This window comes from Myotis nattereri (genome assembly GCF_964212035.1).
Source record: "Myotis nattereri genome assembly, chromosome: 9".
Lineage (NCBI taxonomy): Eukaryota > Metazoa > Chordata > Mammalia > Chiroptera > Vespertilionidae > Myotis > Myotis nattereri.
This window is the reverse complement of record NC_138084.1, coordinates 68746020-68771374: the sequence shown is the minus strand read 5'-3', so window position 1 is coordinate 68771374 and position 25355 is coordinate 68746020. Positions and strand designations below refer to the sequence as shown.

The following is a 25355-nucleotide window of genomic DNA, read 5'->3' as shown; positions in this document are numbered from 1 at the left end:
CTGATGCCCTGGGCCCTGGTGTTGGAAATTACTCCCGAAGTGTGATGTTTCCTGGAGCGCCTGTGCAAACCAGCAGAGGTCAGTGCTGCACAGACACGTACATGGCCCTCAGCCCTGCAACAAGCTGGGGAAATGACACTTGTTCCTGAGGTGAATGCTGACAGTTACAATAGCCTCAGAGATGTCAGCAAGAGGTCGGTGGCTCCCCTGACCTTCATGTGCAGGCTCTTGTTTGCTTGCCTGGTCACACTTAACTCTCCTGTTTCCTCCTCTACACTATGACTGCTTTCAAAAATTACCTATGAATCCTCAGGACCTAACTTTAGACACCTGTTTAATGAATGGGTAAAACTATTTGAATGAATTAAATCATGCAAGTGCCACACAGCGCATCCCTAGAAGGCAAATACGGGGGCATTTTTATTTAGTAGGTATAATCCCAGGGACTTGAGCAGGGGTGAGGGGTGGGGTTCATGCCGGAGTGCCAGCTTCAGACAGAGGACACCCCTAGAAAGAGCATTTTCCTGTTCTTTGCATAGGTTTGTGGGAAACACTTGCAGAAAACACTGCAGTTAAGCTAAGTAAAAACTATTCTAATACCAAGAAAGTGCTCTTTTCAATGTTGCTAAAACCTGGGCACATTTTAAATACTGTATTAGACCCCTGTTTCCTGGCACGGGGGAGGGGGTGTCACACAGGCTAGCCACCTCTGTCCGGTAATTCTGTGCAGTCCTCCCCCCTGTGGTCCTCGCCATCCTCTCCTGGCGGGACACACATGGTGGTGCGCACCAAGGTTCTGTATCCAGCCATTTCCTCACATGGTCCCGGGGCGGGGATTTCATCGGACACCATCAGCATTCCAAACTGAAAGTGTCCAAGGAAAGGTCAGCCCATCCACACCTGCTTCCCCGCATGATTTCCTGGCGTTTCACTGTACCCTCTCTGAATCTCAAACTTTATTTCTTCAGTATAGACTGGCAGGTCCACTGCGCTAGGTCTTTGCGTGCCTTGATGTGTTTACATATATAGTTCCTTCCGTCTGGAGAGTCTTCCTATCTTTGCCCCCTGACAAGAACAACTCGTCCTGAAAGAGTTGGTCTAGGGATCACCTCCTCCAGGAAGTCTCCCTGGAGCCCTCCAGCAAGACTAGGTGCCTTCCTTCTGAGATCCCGGAACCCACCCATCCCATTCATTTAACAATACTATCTACCATGTGCCAGGCATTGGTGGCTCTAGCACTGAGCATACTGCACAAGACAGCAAAATTCCTACCCTCATGGAGCTTGCCTTCGAGTGTGAGGAGACAGGTAATAAACCACATAAATAGGTAAAATATGTTAATGATCAGCTATAGAGAAAAATAATGAAAGCAACTGGGCAGAGGATACTGGGCAAGGTGCACTTTTAAATACGGGAAGTAAGGGAAGGCCACATGGAAGCAGAATCCTGCAGTTGGCATGAAAGTATCTGGGGGAAAAGGCATCCCAGCTGAGGGAACAGGAGCCCTGGCTAACGGACGAACCAGGAAGCCGCCGGCTTCAAGGAGAGAAGGGGAAACGGCAGATGAGGCCCCAGCGACAGGCCAGACTGTTCGGCTCTGCATGGCCATCGAGAAGGATGAGGCTATTGCTCTTGCAGGGAAACCTGGAGGGATTTGTGAAGTGATAGAATCAGGTGGATCTTCTTAAGGCACTTAGACTGTAGAAAGCAAATCAGAAATCAAGAAAACCCAGCAGAAGGCTCTTATGGGAGGGTGATCGCTATGGAGGAGGTTGAAATAAGTGGCCATATTCTGGATATACTGTATATTTTGAATGTTGGGCCAACAGTTTAGGGTTGGGTTGGATGTGGGTTAGAAGAGGAAAATGAGAGTAAACAGTCAAATTTTAGGCCTGATTCACTGAAAAAAATGGACTTGCCATTCATTGGCTGGTGGATGAGCAAGCTGTGAGGGGTAGAATTCTTGAGTTTGGATTGACATAGTAAGTATGAGAAGCTTATTAGGTATCAAAGTGGAAATTTCAGGTAGATACAAGCCCAAAGTTCAGGGGCCAAGTCTGACCGGAGACTCACGGGTGGAAGAAACACCGAACAGGTCACTAAGAGAGCCAAGTGTAGGCCTGGGCCTTGGAGCACCCCCAGAGTAACAGGTTGAGAAGGGAACCCCATTTACCCATAAAATGCAAACACAAATTATGTCTACAGGGCATAAACTGTGAACTGTTTACTGCTCTGGACAGACCCCACACTTAACACAAGGCCTGGCACACATTCTAATAACATATGCAGAGCAAGACCTTCCACGAGTCACAAGTAAAATCTCTAAAAGGCAAACAGAAGACATTAAAAATGGAATCCAAAGGACTTGGGTACAAACATGAGTGTCCATTATACTGACAGACGTACAAAAATACTATGAAAAACAAATGACAGAAGTTACTATTTATTAAAACCTTTAATATGCCAAAAGTATTTCATGTATTTTATTACAATCAGTGCTCACAAGATCACAATTGTTACTCTCATTTAAGAGACAAGGAAATTTAGGTTCCAAATGGCTGAGTGGCTTCCCCAGGTCACACGGAGAGTGAGTGGCTGGGCCTTTTGAACCCAAATGTGGGACTCCAAACCCACGCGATTACCTGTACATTATGCTACCTCACTTCTACCCCAAACGCTCTCTGAATGCCAATCAGACAGGCTATGCATCGAATGTGCTCTGAACTGATAAAACCTAGAGCTCAGGATCTTTGATAAAACAACAAGAACTTGTGCTGCAGCAGCAGGAGAATGTGGGCAAGATCCTTGTGCCCTCGCTGGGGAGAGCCAGGGTACATAGCTTGACTACTGACAGTATCTGAGCTTTTCCAGAAAAACTGCAGAAACAGAGGGGCACTGGGCGGCTGAAAGGGCACCAGAGGATGGTGAGTTCTGAGCCTCTCATGTATCAGCTTCGGGTTCAGTGTGAATCTTGAGAGAGGGAGAGGGAAACTGTACACCACTGAAATGGATGTTTCTTCCGATTAACATGAGATAGCATTAGAACTTTTGAAACAAATCTAGGCTATTTGTGGCCCAAGAAAATCATTTGAGAACTTAGTCAAAGTTAAATACGAGAGCTAGTTTACAGACACAACAGAAAGCCCTGAAATCAAAGGACACTTTAACTTCAGGAAGAAGAATTACAGTACTACATTGAATTAAAAGATGATGCATATATTCAGCCCGTGTGGCTCAGTGGTGGAGCATCAACCCATAAACCAGGAGGTCACAGTTCGATTCCCGGTCAGGGTACATGCCTGGATTGCAGGATTGATCCCCAGTAGGGAGAGTGCAGGAGGCAGCCGATCTATGATTCTCATCATTGATGTTTCTCTCCCTCTCCCTTCCTGTCTGAAATCAATAAAAACATATTTTAAAAAGGGATGATGTATATTCATTGTAACTTAAAAGATGTTATGTTAAAAAAAACTAAAATTGATCTACTTCCTTAAAAATCATCAAAAACAGGCAGAATCATTTTTTTTCTAAATATTTCTGCTGTTGTTTGGTGGCATGGTGGTGTCTTACATTATGTATTAGCATGTTGAGTAATGGTCTGAGTTTGTCTTTTGCCATTTTAACAAAAACAGGCAAACGAAAACTCTAATCACTGAGGAAATGGTGGTAAAGTAAATTGAAAACTAAAAAGCTACCAAAGTTAGAGAGGATAAATGGTGATGGAAGGAAATTTGACTTGGGGTGGTGAGCACACAATATAGTGTACAGATGACGTGTCATAGAATTGTGTACCTGAAACCTGTATGATTTTGTTAACCAGTGTCACCTTAATAAATTCAAGAAAAAGAAAAAAAAGAATGTAAGCAATAGTGCTTAATAAATTTAAGCCAAAATAAATAGGTATCCGATCCCAAACATAAAAAATAAAGCTACCACAGTACACTTAGAAAATCCTACCATATTGATTTGCTTCTTTTTAAAAATAATGTTTTCTGTTATAAAATTTGCAGAAATCAGAATATTAGTTACTGGCAGAACTTTTTCACTTGGGCTCTCAAAAATGAAACATTATGAACGCTATAGCTGTGTCAGCTTTTAAGCAAGCTTGACGTACACAGAAATCCAACTTATGACAAGAATTGTACAATAAGCATACTACTATGAAACTTTTAAATGAAAAAGTACACCTACATCATTTATGTAAAAAAGTCCTACATTTTAGAAATGTGTAAGATGTAGAAAATCTTACATAAATGTAACCTATTCACTGACTATAAAGCAATTTCTTAAGAGGATAAAACGCAAGCAGTGTTTGTATAAGAATATATCACAGTCTTCCTTGTAACAGAAAAGGCTTGGTCAAAACATAAATGTTCAGGGGGAAAAAGGAGACATATGTAACACTTTACACATAAATGCTCATCAGAAGTTAAGGTGCACATATTTTTGTACTGATATGTAATGATTGCTAAAATACACAGTATTCCCTGAAAGAAGTGTGAAATCGTGTTTATAGAATGCCATAACTTATATATGAATAACAAAAACTACATAGTACATGGATGCTTGTGCGTGTCTAGGTGATCTCCAGAAAGAGGCACAAGCTGAAAACAGCAGCCTCTGGGGGGAACCGGAGGCTTAGAGGACAGAGAAAGGCTTGTTTTTAAATGTTGTCCTCTTGCACCTACTGGATTTTGTTTATGTATCACTTTTTTTGTAGGCACACTTTTATTAATTGTATTTTTAAAGAATTTTAATGATTTCACCAAGCTCTTTGAACTGAGGCTTTAGCCATAAAATATATGACTTAAAGCACCTTCACTATTGGGCAGCTTTGTAATATAATACCAGAAGCCAATGAAAAATATATGCTCCTAAAAATATCTGTCATTTAATACTTTTCTAAGTAAAAAACAACAACACAATTTTCTTTAGGTGGAGCTGGAAAATAATTTTAATGAGAAAGGAGAAAATTTGGTAATAACTTAATGATTTAAGCTTTAAAAAATCTCCAATTAAACATAGACTAAAAAAAAAAATCCTTAGCTCCTGGGAGCAGTCCTGTCTTTCCCTTCTCCCTCCCTCCACCCCAGAAAAAAAAAAAAAACTTAAATATCCCAGTTTTCTGATACTTTGCTATGATACAAGCTATTACTACATAAACTTGCAAAAATCCACACAATTAACAATTGCTAGAAGGAAATTCTACCTGTACTGCTTGAGATAATGGATATCCTGCTATGTAAAGTAGAAAAATAATTTGTAGTAAAAAACTGTAAACTTATTGGCAAGTTAAATGCAGTAAACAAGAAAGGCCACTGAGAAAACTTTATGTTTCAATGTTAGCTATCCTATATAAAAAAGAGCTAATATGCTAATTAGACCGAACAGCCGGACGACCTTCCAGATGAAGCCGGGGCTGCGAGGGCTGGCTGAGGCAGCCGAAGCTGAGGGCCGAGCCCCTTGCACAAATTTTGTGCATCGGGCCTCTAGTTCTAATATAAACCATTATCAATGAAGTTGCTCATATTCAAAAGACTTCATTATAAGAAAACCACATTTATATTTGATATGAAAGGATATGCAATTTCTTAGTGGCAGACAACTAAGTCAACAAATCTAAAATATTAGCTGGCCTACGTAGTGATGGATTTATACCTTGTGATGCTCCCCAGCAGCTGTAATTTACAAATGAACAAAACTTTTTCCAGCCTTATTCGTTAATATCATGCTTATTTGCTAATTATAGCACCTACCAAGTGACTTCTCATTTCTCTAATTCCTGAACATTTTATCTCATTTTTTCTTCCAGTGTTTTACTATTTTATTTTCTGTATCTTAACTTGAGTCCGTGTCTCAACTCCCTGACTTAACAACTATTTCCACACTATAGCCACAGGGTCTCATCTATCTCCCATAACTCTAACAGTGCTTTGCATAAATAGCCACCACCTGTGTCTGGAAGAATGAATGACTGCATGGACTTACGTATTACTCTTGTTACTTTATGAGCGGAAATGCCATGCCTCCTTGTGGTCTCCCATTCGGCATTCCTTTCAGAACACTATTAAACTGAAAACTTTTTAAATTTCTAATATCTAAGAACTAAAGCATAATGGTTCAAAAATAAGAGGTGGGAGAGAACATGTTCTTACCTGTAGACATACCAGTAATCTGGATGACATACTTGCTTCCAGTCTTCCTAACGCTAGGGAACATCCCAAAAACATTAATGCCAATAGTCTCCTCCGAAGATGCAAACCTCCTCTTCTAACGGATACAGTGTCTACACTTGATGCAAAGCCTTTGACACAGCTTCTATCCCCCAAGCTCATCATAAATATCATTAAAACATCAGCTTGCCTTAGAATGTGATGTGTCCTAGTACATGAAACTATATTATAAACTTTCAGATGATTAGGTTTGGGTTCTAATTCTAGGTTTTATACTGCTTGGCACTCTATTTTTACAAAATGGAGGTATTTTCTAGGATATTTTAAGAATATATCCTAGAATATATAGGATAGAATATATAAACTACCAAATAATGATTTTAGTTTGTACCTACCAACAAAAACATTTTCCATATTTATGATCAACTACTTTGAAAAGATATTAATATTTCGGGGCGGGGGAGGGGGAGGGGGGATGATAGTTTAATCAACTTAAAAGTTCTGGAAAACTAAAATGAGCTACTGTCAAGTACTACCTATATACCTGCAGTAAGTTATCATATTTTTTAAATCTAGTGGAGGAAAACCATCCATTTGTAACTTAGATTACCAAAATATTCTATTTACCTATATTCAAACACTTTTATAGCCTAAAAATTGAGAAATATATTGTATTAGGAATTATAGGGGGGAAATAACAAGAGGAAAAACCATGTCATTTGAGCATAAGCAGATGCATCGGATCATACCTCTAGAAAAGCTAAGTTGATGAAGCATGATCAAATATGATCCCCAACTTGAAAACCCCTAGAGAAATATCCTGTTGCTCAAAGCTGTCAAAGCAAGTGAATAATTGATCATACATTCTGAGATAATCTTCACTAAGCTGTTTTGGTGAATGTAACTTCTTCATAATGATCTTTTAAGAACCATTTTTCTAACTCCTTAAAAACCTGTTTTTAAAAACCCTTCAAGTGTCTTCCAGTCACAACACTATTAGGACCACCTGGGAGCAGAAAGAACACTGACAGAACTGTTGTAAGCATGCTCTGTGTCAACTATAAGCCAGCACTAAAACTTTAAGTACACGGACACTGACCTTTGGGGTCAGGCATTACATTTTGGGGAAGACAATGCATCTGGAATAGAGGTGTCTGAATCTGACTCCAGAGAAATGTTCTGAAATAATCTAATTCAGAATTATGACCCTGCTTATAAAAGTCAGACAAGAGGGAATAACATCTGGAATTAGAACTCAGAATCCAATCTATTTTTTCTCGGGTGTCTCTCCAGTTCTTTTGTGCCACTGAAGAACCCATCCCCAAAAGGCTGGATGAAGAATAAAAATGGAGGTCTTAACTGTCCCAAATGAGGTCACTTGAAAAATAAGCAAAAGAAAAAACATTACTACACATTGCAAACATGAAAGCAAGTTACATCCAGATATTTCCTTTAGGTTCTCAGAAGGTAGTGCTTTAATTGTTGTGACCACAGGCTTTCTTCCGGCTAATCACGGTGCACGCAGTTCTACTAGGCTTTCTTTATTCCCTGAACTTCTTAGTAGACCTTACACAGCAGCATGCATGTTCCTTTGGACCTAAGTTTGGAAATTGTTCCCTTCTGTCAGTCCCAAAGTCACCAGATGTTTGTAAATCAGACCCAAACCACCTCAGCACAGGATTCATAAATCTGACCCAACCCACACCAGCTACACCAGCCATGGGAGTGCACAGTGACGCCCTGTCCACTCCAGTCAAGACGGTCTTCTCTTCATCCCTCGACTCTAACCAGTGTACACCATATCCACCCCGGTCTGCCTCTCTTTAGTAATACATATGCTTCATCAAAATTATTCTTCCTCCTTTAAAACACATGAAGACTAAAAGCGCAGGCAACAGAAGAAAAAATAAATTTGGCTTCATCAAAAGTTAAAATTTTTGTGCATCAGAGGATATTATCAACAGAGTGAAAAGGCAACCCCCCCGAATGAGAGGATATTTGCAACTCATATATCTGATAAGGGGTTATGATCCAGAAAACATAAAGAACTACAACTCAATAGCAGCAAAAGACAAACTCAATTTTAAAAAATGGACAAAATGTGAATAAAAATTTCAGCAAAGATATAAATATGGTGAATAAGCACATGAAAAGATTGGTTCAACATCATAGAGAAATGCATCCATGGGAAATGCAATTCAAAACCACAATGACATACCACTTAACCCAGTAAAATAGTTATTATCAACAAACAAACAAACATAACAACTGTTGGTGAGGATGTGGAGAAACTGGAACCCTTATGCGCTGGTGGTAGGAATGTAAAATGGCACTGCTGTTATGAAAGACGGTATGGCAGCTCCTAAAAAAATTATACGTAGCAATTTCATTTGTGGGTATATACCCAAAAGAATCGAAAGCAAGGACTTGAACAGATATTTATACACCAATGTACACAGTAGCATTGTTGGCAAGTGTTAAAATGTGAAAGCAATCCAAATGTCCATTGACTGATGAAAGGATAAACAAAATGCGGTACATAAATACGATAGAATATACTTAGCCTTAAAAAACAAAACTCTGGTACATGCAATAACAGGGATGTACCCTGAAAACATTATGTTAAGTGGGAAGAAGTCAGACACAAAAGGACAAATATTATGAGTCCACTTACAAGGGGTACCTAGAATAGTCAAATTCAGAGACAGAAAGTAGAACAGTGGTTACCAGGGACTAAGACGAAGGAGGAATGGCAAGTTAGTTAATGGTTAATGAACAGAGATTCTGTTTGGAATGATGGGAAAGTTCTGGAGAGGAGAGTGGTGATGGTTGCAAAACAATGTGCATGTATTAGTATTACTGAACAGTACGCTTGAAAAATGGTTAAAATTTTATGTGTATTTTAAACACAATAAAAAAAGATTCAAACCCAAACTTCTAACGCCATTTAACTTCTCAAATATTTATACAGATTATTATTGATTATGGTACTTGAATGGTTTATCAATTGGATATAGAACGAATCTTCCTATAGAGCTGGAAAAACTTAAAGTTAGGCACTGTTTAAAAGATATCTTTAAATACGGACCAGTGTTTAATATTTGAGCTGTAAAATGAAAAGTAATTTATCAAAGGAAAAGCATACTTGAGAAACTATACTGTGTATTCTTATTCTCTCTCCGTCACTAATTTTCCTCTATTGATCTTCTTTAATTGTAGTTTCCTTCATCACAAAACTTCATCTTTTATCCAAAATAGCTAAAATTTTAAAGTAACTAATAATATAAATGGAATGATGGCATAGAGATTCAAATGCTAGATGTGAATTATAGACTTTTCAGTATAAACAACAGAAAAGGGAGGAGGATGTATTGCCTTGCGAGTCTAAGGCATTCATGCATTTCCAGGTCTAAAACAGAAGATAAAACATCGTAACGTGTAAAAAACTAAAAGGGATATTATGGCATACATTATAAAAATGCAAAATTTCATATAATAAATCCACGCTTCATCAAAAGGAATTCTTCCAAGGATTGTCACATAAATCTCAGAAACTCTGATCCCATATTACCACTTGGAAGATAGACTGTTGGCTTATATTGACTAAGTAAAAATAAACTAAAACCAGTATCACTATTTTTAAGAGCAAACTAAATGACATGCATAAATATCAAAGTACATCTAAATTTTACATGAACATTAAATAAACATAACATACAAATAATAAATTACATGATGGAAGCAACTGACTAGATACAAGCGCGGAGGAATCTGGGCATACAAATAATATGAATCAACAAAATGGTACTGCTATTTTAAAAACAATCTAGTATTTGTAACAGATTAAGGCAAATGGTCTAGGAGCTAAGGTAAGCTAAAATTTGAAGTTCCACATTTTGAGCTGGGCCATAGCAAAGGGTCGTAGCCATTTTAATCTGGCTTCTATATCCCAGAACAGAGCTGGTACTTAATGAAAGCATATTGGCTACATGACGATCATTAAATAAAAACCTGGAGCCATGTAGCAGCTAGGCAAGTCCAGAGCCAAACATAAACCTGAATTTAAAAGGTGTGTCACAGGGTAATTATCTCAGTAATGATCTTTGACCTTAAAATTCTGTGGAAAATAGTGATGGATACTTTAACTCCTACAGCAGTGTATGTAACCTGAAATCAGAAAAGTCTCCTATCACAGAGTTTAAGAGAGATCAAAATATTGGGGCAACCAAGCAAGAAGTTATTATTTCCAGAGGGAAAATGGCAGCTCTTAAAATCTTGAGAGATGGACATATTAAGAAGTAGGTCCACTAGGAAAAAATGAGAGTTTATTTAAGTTAAAAAGTCAAGGATGGGAAAGTGATAAGCTTTGATAAAGGAAACGCTTTGAGCCAATTTTTCCTGGTTACCAGTGTAGAATGGGAGGAGTCAGATTGCCTTGACATTTTATGAAGTTATCAAAACATCTGCAGAATCCACTGAGCTTTTGAAATGTACTAGAATACTGTCATTCTACATGATAAACTGCATAATCTTCTAGTTAAAAAAAAGTACAGAATAAGAAAATGCTAAAGATCTGTTCACTTAGAACATAAGAAACTTGTCTACTAGTGTAGCTCCATATTTAAATGTTTTCTCTTATCCTTATTAAAGATATCTAATCAGTTCAGAAAATTAATGCTAAAGGTGGTAATTCGTTATACTTCAACTTTAAGCTTTAGATTTTTAATAAAAATTGGCCCTACCCAGTTTGGCTCAGTGGATAGAGCATTGGTCTGCAGACTAGGGGGTCCCAAGTTTGATTCTGGTCAGGGGCATGTACCTTGGTTGCAGGCACATCCCCAGTAGGGGGTGTGCAGGAGGCAGCTGATCGATGTTTCTCTCTCATGGATGTTTCTAACTCGCTATCCCCCTCCCTTCCTCTCTGTAAAAAATCGATAAAATATATTTTTTTAAGGCCCCCCCCCCCGAAAATAAACTAATTGTTTTTATCATACATACAAAGAATGGGAGGCTTTTGAATCTAAAATGTTTTTATCTTCATTTCTAACAAGATCATGATAATCAAAACTGAGAAAGTGGTAAGCATATTTTATTTTTAATCAGAATACTCATATTGAAACTCTTTTCTAATAATAATTGGGAGAGTTCCAATTCGTTCGAAGATACTTTGTAAGTGAAAATTCTAAATAAGAAAAATTCTGATTAGATACAAAGCAAAATCTTGTAAAATTCCCCCTTCTGACAAGATCAGAAGAAATCACTACCTGCCTTTGAGAATAGCAATAAAAAAGTAAGTTAAATATTACCTTAGCCTGGCCTGCATGCTCAGTGGTTGAGCATTAACCTGTGAATGAGGAGGTCACAGTTCGATTCCCGGTCAGGGCACACGCCTGGGTTGCGGTCTTGATCCCCAGTGTGGGGTGTGCAGAAGGCAGCTGATCAATGACTCTCTCTCATCACTGATGTTTCTCTCTCTCTCTCTCTCCTCCCTTCCTCTCTGAAATCAATAAAAATATTTTTTTTAAATATTACTATAAACTGAGAAGACATTTGGCTTTTCCTATTTTTATATTTAGCTCTTATTTATTTAAAAATAATCTTTACGTTAAGAATTAGTAAGAAGCTTTTAAAAAGTTAACTTCTAGATTTATGGTAACTGCTCTGTAATACGACAAAATAAGAGTATGTATTTAAATAGATGTACTTTGTGTTCAGTTCTTTACAGAGTATTAGCATTTTAAGTGAGATCAATTAATGACAATGAAACTTTATCTTCCTTAGGAAGAAGGAAACTAAACACTATACAATAAAAGCAATGACTAAAAATCCTAATTTGTGTTATCAAATTATTTATCAATTTAATTTTTCCACAGAATTAATAAGCACTATTATTTCCATATTAGAATAGGTATAATTTAGGGGAAAGAGTAACTCCATGAGGATTTTGACATTTTTCCTAACCACTTTTCATTTTTAAGATGAGATTATAATTTTCAGGAAATATACCAAAAAAAATCCATGTTAAATAACAACAGTGGACCTTAAAGGCATGAGCTTTTGTCACTTTATTGTTAACCAATGAATGTTATCCAAAATTATAGATGTAACTGTAACTTAATTGTACAACACAAAATTATGCTATTGGTAAAAGCCTGCTGGAATTTACCGAATACTCATTAATATATTTTTACATTGCTATATGAACATGTGCTCTCAATTGCTAATAATAAAAGTTATAATTGGTTAATCACTATGAAAATCCATATCGCAAATAGTTTTTCCTGTTTAGAAAAATTCACACAGCTTTAAAAATGGATTAACTCCATTTTAATCCTAATCTACAAATAGATTATAAACAGCCAATATAACTGGTAATTTTCAACACTGATATCAAACTCATGTAGCAATGGTAGTGCACAATATTCAAAAAGGAAAAAATTAATAAAAATTCACGTTTTCCTGTCATGGCAATTGCTTTAATGTTGTGGAGAAGCATGGCCAGAAGGTTCACCTCTATGTGCTGAAAGTAGAAACCCTTTCCTCCACAGCGTTTTGAAGCATGTGCACAACCACTGTACAATAGTCACTTCAACGTTAACCAGTTATATTTTGTCCTACAGAGTCCAAAAAATATATTAAATGCAACCTTTCCTTTTCATAATGTCTGCCCAGATTAATCCTTTTAAAGTCAGCAAAATCAAAAAAGCACAAGAGATATTTTCAGACACAACTTGAATCTACTGTGCATGAAAATGTCTTAATAAAATGGCAATTCTAATAGATAAATGTCAATTTGAATGCATAATACCAAAAAAAAGTAGCTGAACCACACAGAGAAAAAAAGGCTTTTCTTATTTCCAAATCCAGATGTTTACACAATAAAGAAAATGTTAGAACATGTGAATATTAGAACATCTTTCAAACTGGAAAGATTTCTTCTTAAGACATAACTGAACTTAGTACTGCCTAAAATTATAATTTCTAAAACAGGATTAACAAACCAAATTTAAGTACTCTTAATTAGAAACTGAAAAAAAAAAGCATAATGATTTAGGAACCAAATATGCTAAAATGATCATGTAACAATTATATCAAGAAATGAAGGTACAGACACTCTTCAGATGGTACAAGGAAACATCTCTCTTACATACACACACACACACACACACACACACACACATTTTTCAGACATACAACACCTCTCCAGGAAGATTGTATACCAGTGAGAGCTTACAATTTTAATACAATTCAGAGTCCCACAATTCAGCTCAACAAAAAGGCAGCTAAAAATTTAGCACTCTAAGATATTCTGAAGGAAAAAGAAATCTGAAACAGTTGTTCATGATTGGAAGTATTCTATGCTTATAAAACATTAGCTTGAACAACCAGTCATTGCGGGTGCAGTAGTGAGGTAGTGTCACTGTCGCCACAGGGGACTGATGTTTGCATATGCTGCCCTTTCAGGAAGGCCCAAGGTTTTTAATGATTATAATCAATTACCAACAAATGCGTATTTTCTTTTAGTAAATGTCTGTTTGCCTAAACTAATCTATGAGAGCAAAACTTTTTAAATCAGACAACTGATTTATTTGCAGGGAGTATTTCACCAATACACTCTCCTAGGGCACTATTACCTTGCTATCTATACCTTTGTGAATTGGTAGGCAAAGAAAACCAAAGGATGACAGAAGATGAAACACCGATCAGTTCAGCTGTCAAAAATGACTCTAAGTATCAAATACCCAATCACATAATAAAATTGGATTTTAAAAAATTAACCACCAGGTGCACACTACAGCTAAACTTTCTTATCCTTTCATAATTCACAGCCATCTTCTACACAATGATCAAAAACTGTGTAGCTGTGACCTACCCTCATTTTAAACACTGCCAATGATCGGTACGGTGGCAGAATTATGGCTATGGGCATGGCAAGACATGAGAAGGGCACACTGAGAAAACATAATGAGAAAGAATGGGGAACTACATGTAGGTAAAATTTGAAAGGGGCAAGGGAAAAACCTAATCATTAAATAAATCACCATCGGCCTTTGAAATGTACAAAGTGCTTAAATCACACCTACACATTTGTCAGACATGATAATTAGTGTTAATTTTCAACAGAAAAAAAAAATGGAAAATGCAAAATATGAAAGGAGATGATGAACACTGTTCTCCAGTCCCTGGCTCAAAAGGAAAAAGAAAACCAAGCATGATGTCACACTGCCTTAATGCTGAAGAGCTCCCCTCAAATGTGTCTTTTAGCCACCACAGTCAAACTGGTATAAGTGCTTTGGCAAGGTGGGATGCATTCCATCACATCTGCAAAGGCCTGCTTTTCTCTGTTGGTGGTTCAGCTTATGAAGAACATGTATGCAAAATAACAGCTCTCACATTGCTTCAAACTCATCAATACGTTGCTTTGTATTGCCTTGTCGAATCTGTCGCAGAGTCTTGTACTTATCACGGCCTGCTTTAACATTCTCAGCATGAAGAACATCATTCTGTGTTTTCTTAGTTTCATCTCTGGCTTGGGCTAATTCTGAACTTAATGCCTACGTTTAAAAAATTAAAAAGTATGAAGATTATTTTTTTTAGACTTTAAAAACAAGAAAAAGGCTTAAAGACAAAAATATACATATAAGAAACCTGCTTTTTAGTACATTTAGCATTCAATTGTGAAATCTTTAAAGTCTATAAGTTTGTTTTACTTTTAGTAATCATGGGGACCGTGGTTAGGGAAGAATACACATGGCCTTTCATTTCTACACCCATTAACCATTATGATTTTGTGTATTAACCTAAATTTCCTTAACGTTCCCACAATACTTGAAATGACTACCAAAAGATTTAATGTAGCCATTACAAAATAATGTTACTGTAAGATCTAAAATCTATACCAGTGGTGGCAAACCTTTTGAGCTCGGCGTGTCACCATTTTCAAAAACCCTAACTTAACTCTGGTGCCGTGTCACATATAGAAATTTTTTGATATTTGCAACCATAGTAAAACAAAGACTTATATTTTTTATATTTATTTTATATATTTAAATGCAATTTAACAAAGAAAAATCAACCAAAAATATGAGTTCGCGTGTCACCTCTGACACGCGTGTCATAGGTTTGCCATCACTGATCTATACCATGAGAGAAGCTTTCTCCAAAAATCTTAATATATTTATTATAATAATCACCCTATTCTCTTTTAATATCTGAAGATGTCACCAATTAAAAAATTAGAAAACTTAATGACAAAAAAGTCTAGAAATATTAAAAATCCTATTTTGATCTAATTATAATTAGATCAATAAGTAAATAATTCAGATTATGTAATGCCATACAGGTAATCTATTACATTACTGATTTTTAATATATACTTTGTTTAAAAACTAAATTCATTTGTTTTTTAAACACAGCATTAAATATATTTTTTTATCTTTAAACATGGGTAAACCTATAATCTTCTATACTAATAAAAGGGTGATATGCTAATAGATCAGATAGACTGGATATCCTTCTGGTGGCAGGGGTCAAGGCAGAGGTGGTTAGGGGTGATCAGGCAGGCAGGCAGGCAGGCAGAGCGGTTAGGGGCGATCAGGCTGGCAGGGGAGAGCAGTTAGGAGTGATCAGGCCGGCAGGGGAAAGCAGTTAGGGGTGATAAGGCTGGCAGGGGAAAGCAGTTAGGGGCATCAGACAGGCAGTCAGAGGCAGTTAGGGGTGATCAGAGAGGCAGGCAGAGGCGGTTAGGGGCGATCAGGCAGGCAGGCAGGTGAGCGCTTAGGAGCCAGTGGTCCCAGATTGGAGAGGGTGCAGGCCGGGCTGAGGGACACCCCCCCACCTCAACGTGCACAAATTTCGTGCACCAGGCCTCTAGTTAAAGAATAACTGCCTGGCTGGCATGGCTCAGTGGATGAGCATCAACCTATGAACCAGAAAGTCACGATTCCCAGTCAGGGCACATGCCTGGTTTACAGGCTTGATTCCGTGTGGGCATGCAGGAGGCAGCCAATCAATGCTTCTCTCTCATCACTGATGTTTCTCTCTCTCTCTCCCTCTTCCTTCCTCTCTGAAATCAATAAAAAATATATTTAAAAAAAAGAAAAAAGAATAACTTATTAGCTAAAGGCTGATCACACAAGGTAACAAACATTTGCTAATGGAGTCATATAACCAAAGAAATGATTGATGTGCCTGTAGGCCAAGCACCCACAAACCAATCACAAGGCCAGCTAGTGTTAAAGCTTCCAAAAATCAAATATTCCTTTTTAATAAGTTTGCCTTGATAAATGAGGAAAATGAAAACTTTATTTTAAATATGCGTACAACTGCAAATTTTAAATACCTGCAGTTGCTTCTTAACACGCTCATTTTTCTGTGTTTCTGTTACACGTTCCTCCTCACTTCTATGGTTCATTACCCCATCACTTGATAATTCAGCACTAGCTTCAGCATTATTCTCATCATGTTCATCATGTTCATTTTCTGTTGGAGGAATGACTGGTGGAGGTGGAGGTGGAGGGGGGCCGGACATCACACTTTTTAACTCTTCTTTGGTCTTTTCCAAGTCTTCCTGTGCTGCATATGCCTGAATAAAAATAAAAACAAGTATATAGGCAATTTTAAAAATCAGTAACTTAAAAAAAATCAAGTACATCTTCCTAATAGAAACGATTATTCAGATAATGAAAATAGGCCCTATTGATGAAAATTCTATTTCTGGTGAAGAATGCCATCAGGTAGGAATGACAGAATTTTTTTAAAAACATTACTTTGGAAACCCTAATAAAATTATTGGTTCTGGCAAGGATTATTGCTGCTAAAATTGTTTTGTAAATGGTTGATGAAAACTGGATATTAGTATAATGCCAAAGAATGCCACACTTAATAGATTACATTTTTTTTTAGCCACAAGGGGGAAATTGTAACCAATGAAAGAATCAAACTGCTATTACTCTAATCCAAATAATCAATTAAAATTCTTAATGGTGACTTAACTAGATATTGTCATCTGATATGCTGCAACAGAAGTATCCACTATTACCAATTACCTGAGTGATCATAATGTGCTGGTCTGCTTAAAAAGTTCTGCTTTACACTACTGTCCTGGAGTAATTATTATTATTTTTTAAAATATATTTTATTGATTTTTTTACAGAGAGGAAGGGAGAGGGATAGAGAGTTAGAAACATTGATGAGAGAGAAACATCGATCAGCTGCCTCCTGCACACCTCCCACTGGGGATGTGCCTGCAACCAAAGTACAATCAAGGCCCTTGACCAGAATCAAACCCGGGACCCCTCAGTCCGAAGGCCAACACTCTATCTATCCACTGAGCCAAACTGGTTAGGGCCTGGAGTAATTATTAATAACACCCCCTGCCTTTCACTTTCAAAAATATTCTAATTTGGATGATAAATTATATGGAAATCTCACCTATGAGACATTATAGCCAAAAACTTTTAACTTGAGTCCTTTAAGCTTTTAGGTCTATCTTCCACTTTACAGGAAATATTGATGATAAAAGGACAAACTGAATGACACCATGAAAAAGCAACTGGTTAAATACAAAAGGAGGGAAAATCTGGGTGCTTGCAACAATTCGATATAAAAAGAACTGTCCTACTTAAATATAGCCTCAGAGCAAACAGATGCAATGCAAAGTCCTACTTTGGACAAATTAAATTAATTATAAAATACCTTTTGGGTCAATTTTGAATATAGCCTGCCCAGAAATAAATCCACACATATGTGTTCAATTAATTGGTGATAAAGCAGACAAGAATATGCAATGAAGAAAGGACAAGTCAGGCTGGTGTGGCTCAGTGGCTGAGTGTCAACCTATGAACCAGGAGCTCAGGGTTCAGTTCCCAGTCAGGGCACATGCTCAGGTTGCAGGCTTTATTTATTCCCAGTGGGGTCTGTGTAGGAGGCAGCCAATCGAAGGTTTTCTCTTATCATTGATGTTTCTCTCTCTCTCCCGCTCTCTTCCTCCCTGAAATCAATAAAAATATAGGTATTTTTAAAAAGGACAATTCTTCAATAAATGGTGTTGGAAAAACTGGACAGCCACATGCAAAAGAAGGAAACTGGACCACTATGTTACACCATACACAAAAGTCAACTCAAAGATTTAAATTGAAGACATAAAACTTCTAGAAGAAATCACAGGCAACAAGCTTCCTTGACAGTGGTTTTGGTGATGATTTTTTTGGATTTGATACCAAAAGAAAAGACAAGAAAAATAAAAATAAACAAGTGAAACTCTATCAAACTAAAAAGCTTCTACACAACAGAGGAAACCATCAACAAAACAATAGGACAACCTACCAAATGGGAGATAGTATTTAAAAATTATGTAACTGATAAGGGGTTAATTCCCAACATATATTAAAAATTCATGCAACTCAACAGTTTAAAAGAGCAAACAATTCAATTAAAAAATAGGCAGAGAATTGAAAAGACATTTTTCCAAAGACAGAGAGATGACTAATAGGTTGATGAAAAGGTGCTCAACATCACTAATCAGAAAGGAGATGAACATGGAACCACAGTGAGATAGTACCTCACACCAATCAGAATGGCTATTATAAAAAATAGTAAGTGTTGGCGAAGATGTGGGGGGAAAGGTAACCCTTGTGTATGTACTGTTGATGGGACTTGTAAATTGGTGCCGCCACTATGGAAAACAGTATGGAGATTGTTCAAAAAATTAAAAATAAAATGACCATATGACCCAGCAATTCTACTTCTGGGTATTTCTCCAAAGGAAACAAAAACATTAACCTGAAAAGAGATATGCATCCTCATATGCACTGCAGCATTATTAACAGTAGCCAAGATAAGAAAGCAACTTGAGTGTCCATTGATGAATAAATGATGTGGGGTGTGTGTGTGTGTGTGTGTGTGTGTGTGTGTGTGTGTGTGTGTATACTAATATATATAAAACTAATATATATATATATACACACCTACACATACACACACAGAATGGAATATTCTTCAGTCATAAAAAAGAAGGAAATCTTGCCACTTGTAACATGATGGGTGGACCTTGAGGGCATGATGCCAAGTGAAATAAGTCAGAGAAAGACAAATATCATACTAGTATGATCTCACATATTTGTGGAAGATTCAGGGGGAGATAGATGGTGATGGAACATAATAACATAAAGAAAAAATAAATAAACAAGAAAACAAGACAAAACACTGAGCTTATGAATACAGAGAACAGACTAGCAGTTACCAGAGGCAGGGTTGGGCAAAATACGACAAAGAGTACAAACTCCCAGCTTTAAAATAAGTCACCGGATGTAATGTACAGCATGACAACTGTAGTTAGTAATACTGTACTGCATATCTGAAAGTCGCTAAGAGAGTTAACTTAAAGTTTTTATTACAAAGGAAAAAATTTGTAGCTATGTATGGTGGCTTATTGTGGTGATCATTTCACAACGTATACAAATATGAATTTTATGTTGTATATCTAAAACTAATATAATGTAAATTACATCTAAATTAAAAAATTTTTTTGAATAGTCTAAGACAGCGGTTCTCAACCTGTGGGTCGCGACCCCTTTGGGGGTCGAAAGGCCCTTTCACAGGAGTCGCCTAAGACCATCAGAAAACATATATAATTACATATTGTTTTTGTGATTAATCACTATGCTTTAATTATGTTCAATTTGTAACAATGAAATTGGGGGTCACCACAACATGAGGAACTGTATTAAAGGGTCGCGGCATTAGGAAGGTTGAGAACCAATGGTCTAAGATGAGATGAAAACTGACTGAAATGAAGTAGTCTATATAGGATGATCTCACTCTACATGTGTGACATACACGTGTGACACACCTATGCAAACAGAAAGAGACCCTGAAGGGACATGCACTGAGGCATCACAAAGTGATGACAGTGTGTGCAAATGTGACTCCTTGTGTGAATTTTCTCATCTCCACAATTCACAGGATTTGACCCAGGATGTTATTTTTTAAGTTTATGTGTTTCTACCAAATTCTAATAAAAAAGTGTAACAGGTAGCTTAAGAGAGTTTTATTCCTTTTGTATAATTATACATACGTAATTTTTAATATATAAAAAACTTTCCTATGAAATTTAAACTGCTACAAAGAAAATATAAGAATGAAGAAAACCATATTCACTTTATTGTAGAAAAGTCACGTACGTATACATTTAAGAATTGATGTTCTCTGAAGTTTGCATTAAGCTCTCATTATCTTATATTTTCACTCCTCCAACTACAGCCTTGGTTTTCACTTTTGTGCAATTACAGGCAATAGTGGCTTCAAACACATTTTTTTTTCAAAACAAAAAAAAAAATCTCAGTATCATCTTCACTGCATCCCTCTAATTCCACTTTATAACCAATCATCTGGTTGCCATGCCCTTTTGAATCCACCACACAACGTCTCAAAATTCCTCTTCCTCTTTATTCCTGTTCTCATGGCCGCATCCTTAGTTTGGGTCTTTAGTTCTATAGTAATCCTACTCACTATCCCAATCCATCCTTCACACTGACTGCCAACTTAGTTTTATAAAACTACACCTGATCATGTTACAATCCTGTTTTAAAATCTACGGAACCCAACGTCTACAGTTATTCCCCACCATCTTGCCTGAGCAGGGCATTTATATAAAGCCTTTCACAACTCCTACCTCTCCCAAATTTTCTGAGTTGCTTGTTCACTGGCTATCCTCAACTCTGTCGTGTACTTTCATGCTTCTTACACTCATTCATTCCCCTCTGTCTGGAATGACTTCCTCTTCAGTGCTCTAACCATTCCATTGAGTTTATTATTCCAGACCCAGCTTAAACTTATGTTTCCCAACACCTGCCGCATTCACCTCTCCTGTGTGTCCAAAGTACTTAGCTTACAACAATAGATTAATATTTACTACAATGCACACAAGTATCTTTCCCCCCTAAATTGTAACAGATCCTATTATTCATCTCTATAAAATCAGTAGACTGCTAGGGACAAAATATGTATTCAATAAATGATAGTAATGAACAAATAAATGATTACTTTTTGTTGCCACTCATTAGCTTCCTCTTCCTTTTTCTTCTTGGCTACTTCTAGAAGTGTAATCCTGGCAGTGAATTCAGCAAGTTCTGCTGCCTAAAATAAACAATATAATTATCCAAACTAAAAAACAATATATTTTCAATAATTTATATTACATCAACAAAGCTTGTATGAACATGATTGGGCTGTTTTATGTTTTCTTAGTCTACCATTTTTAAAAAGGTAATACTTCTTTAGGATGATAAATATCTTATTCACGGATCTAATAAGGAGAAAAAGTGAAAGAATTTTTACAGACAAGAACTCATTCATGTTTCAGTACCAGGAATTCAAAATGTGCAACATAGGAGCTATTTTTTAACTTTTATCAATAAAGTATTTGCTAAAGCCTACAAAAGAAAAAATTGTTTTTATTCAAATCCAGGATCTTCTAAGTGTCATGCCTATTCCTTATGATTTGCAAGTCCACTAAATAAAACCTAATCAATTATGACCTACAGTTATCTTATAGGAGCTACACTGTATTGTCAATTTATCTAAAGCAAAACATGCCAGTGGCTTGTGTGAAGTTTAAGGTGAATCAGAATCTTTTGTTAGCAATAGGCTTCATTTGTATTTTATTCTGTTTCATTTGTAGGTTTATTTCCATACTCTGTTATTAAGTTACTTGTATCTTTAGTTTGATTTCCAGAAGCCATAATAACATACTTAGTTTTACAAGGTTCACGCCCCGCTTTTGTCTACACTGTTCTTTTTCTCTAAGACGGAGCTGAGGCTCCTTACCAGCTGCTCTTGATTCTTCATCTGGTCCGCAGCTTGTTTAGCTATAGCTGACTTGGCCTCTTCGGCAGCTCGACGCTCCTTTTCCAGCCTTTCTGCCTCTTCTTTTGCTCGTTTTCGTTCCTGTTCTAATTCCAGAGCTTTTCGAGTCTGTTCTTCTAGTTCTGTAAATATATGCAAGCGCCACCCCCAACAACAGTTAATTCCAATTATACTCATTATCAAAAGAAGCCAAAATAGTAGCAAGGAATCTAATCTGTATAGTTTTTTTTTAAAAATTAGCACATCTGCAAACGAACATATACTTCATTTTTAACTTACCAAGAATCCTAGTAATTTTTTAAAAATCTATGTTACAATTTAAAAATTTTAACAAAGAAATGAAAATCCGCACAACTGTTTTTTAAAAAATAGTCTTTCCAACCCTAGCTGGTTTGGCTCAGTGGATAGAGCGTTGGCCTGTGGACTGAAGGGTCCCAGGTCAGGGGCATGTACCTCCGTTGCAGGTTACCCAACCCTGGTCGGGGTGCGTGCAGGAGGCAACCAATTGATGTCTCTCTCTCACATCAATGTTTCTTTCTGTCTCTCCCTCTCCCTTCCATTCTCTCTAAAAAATCAATGGAAAAATATCTTCAGGTGAGAATCAACCCAAATAATAATAATCTTTCCAAAGCTTTTCTTGTAATTTTTAATTTATTGGGGTGGCACTAATTAATACATAATACAAATTAATACATAATAAAACCATACAGGTGTCAAGTGTACAATTCTATATACTGTATAGCGTGTCAAGTCTCCTTCCATCACCCTCCCTCTGCCCTCTTCCTAGCAGAGTGGAATAGAGACAGAGGTGGAGCAGAACCCAGAGGAGGCCAGCAAGGATCTACCAGGCAGAGAAGACAGATTTTATTTAGACTTTGGGGCTGCCAAGGCAGCCAAGCTTGAGATGCCAAGATCCTGAAGAGGAGTGAATAGAAAAGTCCTCAAATCTATTTGCTACTTCCCTTCAAGATGTTTGTTCCCTTCAACTCCTAAAATATACACATATGGCTAAGACACTGCTAAACAAGGAAAAGGCAGCTGTAAGGCTAAACAGCTGAGCAAAGAGATCATCACTCTCTTGCAGCTGCAGAATCCAAGGTTGGAGTTCAGATACAAAGACCCTCACAAATATGCAGTGTTTCAGATGGCACCCAAAGGACTACAGACCAGAGAGACCAACCGAACAAAGCCTGAGACCCAGTTCAACTCCATCAAGATAACCTGCACATATTCTGCCAAGCAAAGGAAAATTAAAGTCTCTCTAAAGGAAAATATCATCACCCAGTCTCATACACAATGGCAGGCATTCAACCAAAATTACCAAGCATACCAGGACATGGGACCAAAAAAACAGACTATAGACTAGGCCCATAGATTATCCAGTATTATAATGGACTAGAGGCCCGGTGCACGGATTCGTGCACTGGTGGGTCCCTTCGCCTGGCCTGTGCCCTCTCGCAATCCGGGACCCCTCGGGGAATGTCAGAGACTGGGTGCACGGATTCAGCCTGATCCCTGCAGGCCAGGCCAAGAGACCCCACCGGTGCACGAATCCCCTTCTCCCTCCCCCCTTCCCTGAGATTCATGAGTCTGTTCCATGTTTCCATGCCTGTACGTTGAGTGTCTACCCCCTGATGGTCTCTTCCTAGTAGAGTGGAATAGAGATAGAGGTGGAGCAGAACCCCCTGGTGGTCAGTGCACATCATAGCTACTGGTAGAACAAGCGAACAGTCACTTAGGCTTTTATATGTATAGATTGTAATGGAGTTAGCAAATAAGGACGTTATAATAATTCTGATGACTATCTAGGAGAGCCGGGAAACGAGCAAAGCGTGAAGAAAGGATCCAAGTCCAGAGGAACACTTACAATAATGTAGAAAATGATCTTCACACATCTTACAAACCCCCTTAAAAGATGCCAAGGGCCAGAGCGCCCTTTATAACAATAAAGCTCAATGTACCAATCTTTACCTTATGGTTTGAACATATTCTCCTTCCCTATCTTCTAGAAACTTCATTTTACCTCTAACATTTAGGTTCATAATCCAAAGCCCATCCACAGAGAAACATCTACTAAAAATTCATGAGTTCTTTGACACAGACCCAGATACACTACCAAATGTATTTTAGCGAAACACTGAGCCACTAGAATCATGCATTGAAACTCCACCCCCCAAAAAAGATAAAATATTTATAACCACCAAATAATCAGCAAAAATGCAAGTGTAAAATAAAGAGCATGGGAAGCTCCTCCTGTGGCCAAGGAGGAAAGGATAAGGAAAGAACATCTTTAAAAGCCAGACTTGAGAGGTGGGAAATCCCCCCAAAAAAGCTGCATTCAGAAACTGTGATGACATCTTCAGCTCACAGAAGTTTGCAGCAAAGGCATCCGAACAACTGATCTTCCTCTCGGACTCCCCACCTCCAGAACTTCCTCTTCAGAAGCTCTCTATTCAGAAAAGGATTACAAATAAATAGAATGGGGGGCTGTGGAAGATGAGAGGGAAAGGATACCTAACACAGTAAACAGAGAGAAAACTCCCAACGAGGAATGGCCCAGGGAATACATCCCCTAGCAATACAACAGGAGGAGAGGGAACATGCTGCAACATAAGCAGAAGGTCTGAACTGCTGACTTCCACCAAGAAGCCCAGTCTTGGCAGACATTAAACTCTTCCGGAGGTTTAACTTGTCCTCTCATAAACTCAATGACTCCCTATAAAACACTTGTCAAGCAATTATTTTCCTTTTCTCAACTTTAGGATTATAATTTATAAACGTGTGCAATGTGCAACAATAATCTTACCTAATAATAGACAAACATGCAAACTGATGTCACTACGCTACACCCACCAGCCAATCAGAGTGACTATGCAAATTAAACCAAAAAAAAGGGATGGCAGTTAATTTGCATACGTAGGTGCCCAGCAGCCTGGGTCCCTGGAACATCATCAGCACCCAGGTCACTCTGAGGTAGGCCCTGAGCAGCTTAGGAAGGGCATGAGCCAGGGGGCTCCTGGGCAGGGCCAGGCCTGTGATCAGAGCTGAGGGGGCAGTGACAAGGCCAGCGATCAGAGGGAGCTGGGGGGCCGCTGCCCAGGCCCCGAGGCTTTAGGTCTGGGCAGTGACAAGGCCAGCGATCAGAGGGAGCTGGGGGGCCGCTGCCCAGGCCCCGAGGCTTTTGGCCTGGGCAGGGGCGGAGCCAGAGATCGGAGTGTTTGGGGGGGGGGGGGGTGTCACAGAGGCTTTAGGCCTGGGCAGGGGCAGAGCCAGCGATCGGTGTGAACTACAGAGAAAACACCTTTCTGACCACTC

General features: G+C 37.9%; 1 protein-coding gene across 2 annotated transcripts in view; it reads right to left on the bottom strand.

Moving 5' to 3' along the window:
• RDX (radixin) overlaps nt 1-25355 on the bottom strand; it is a 93946-nt gene that overhangs the window by 10975 nt on the left and 57616 nt on the right. The window contains exons 11-15 of one of the 2 annotated variants that reach the window (XM_081098777.1): nt 22002-22162; nt 21219-21311; nt 16516-16758; nt 14568-14728; nt 6156-6208 (exon numbers count right to left, since the gene is read on the bottom strand). In XM_081098777.1, coding sequence (XP_080954903.1) covers nt 6156-6208; nt 14568-14728; nt 16516-16758; nt 21219-21311; nt 22002-22162 — 711 coding nt within the window. The remainder of the gene's footprint in view (nt 1-6155; nt 6209-14567; nt 14729-16515; nt 16759-21218; nt 21312-22001; nt 22163-25355) is intronic. The other variant, XM_081098776.1, reaches the window with a different exon arrangement.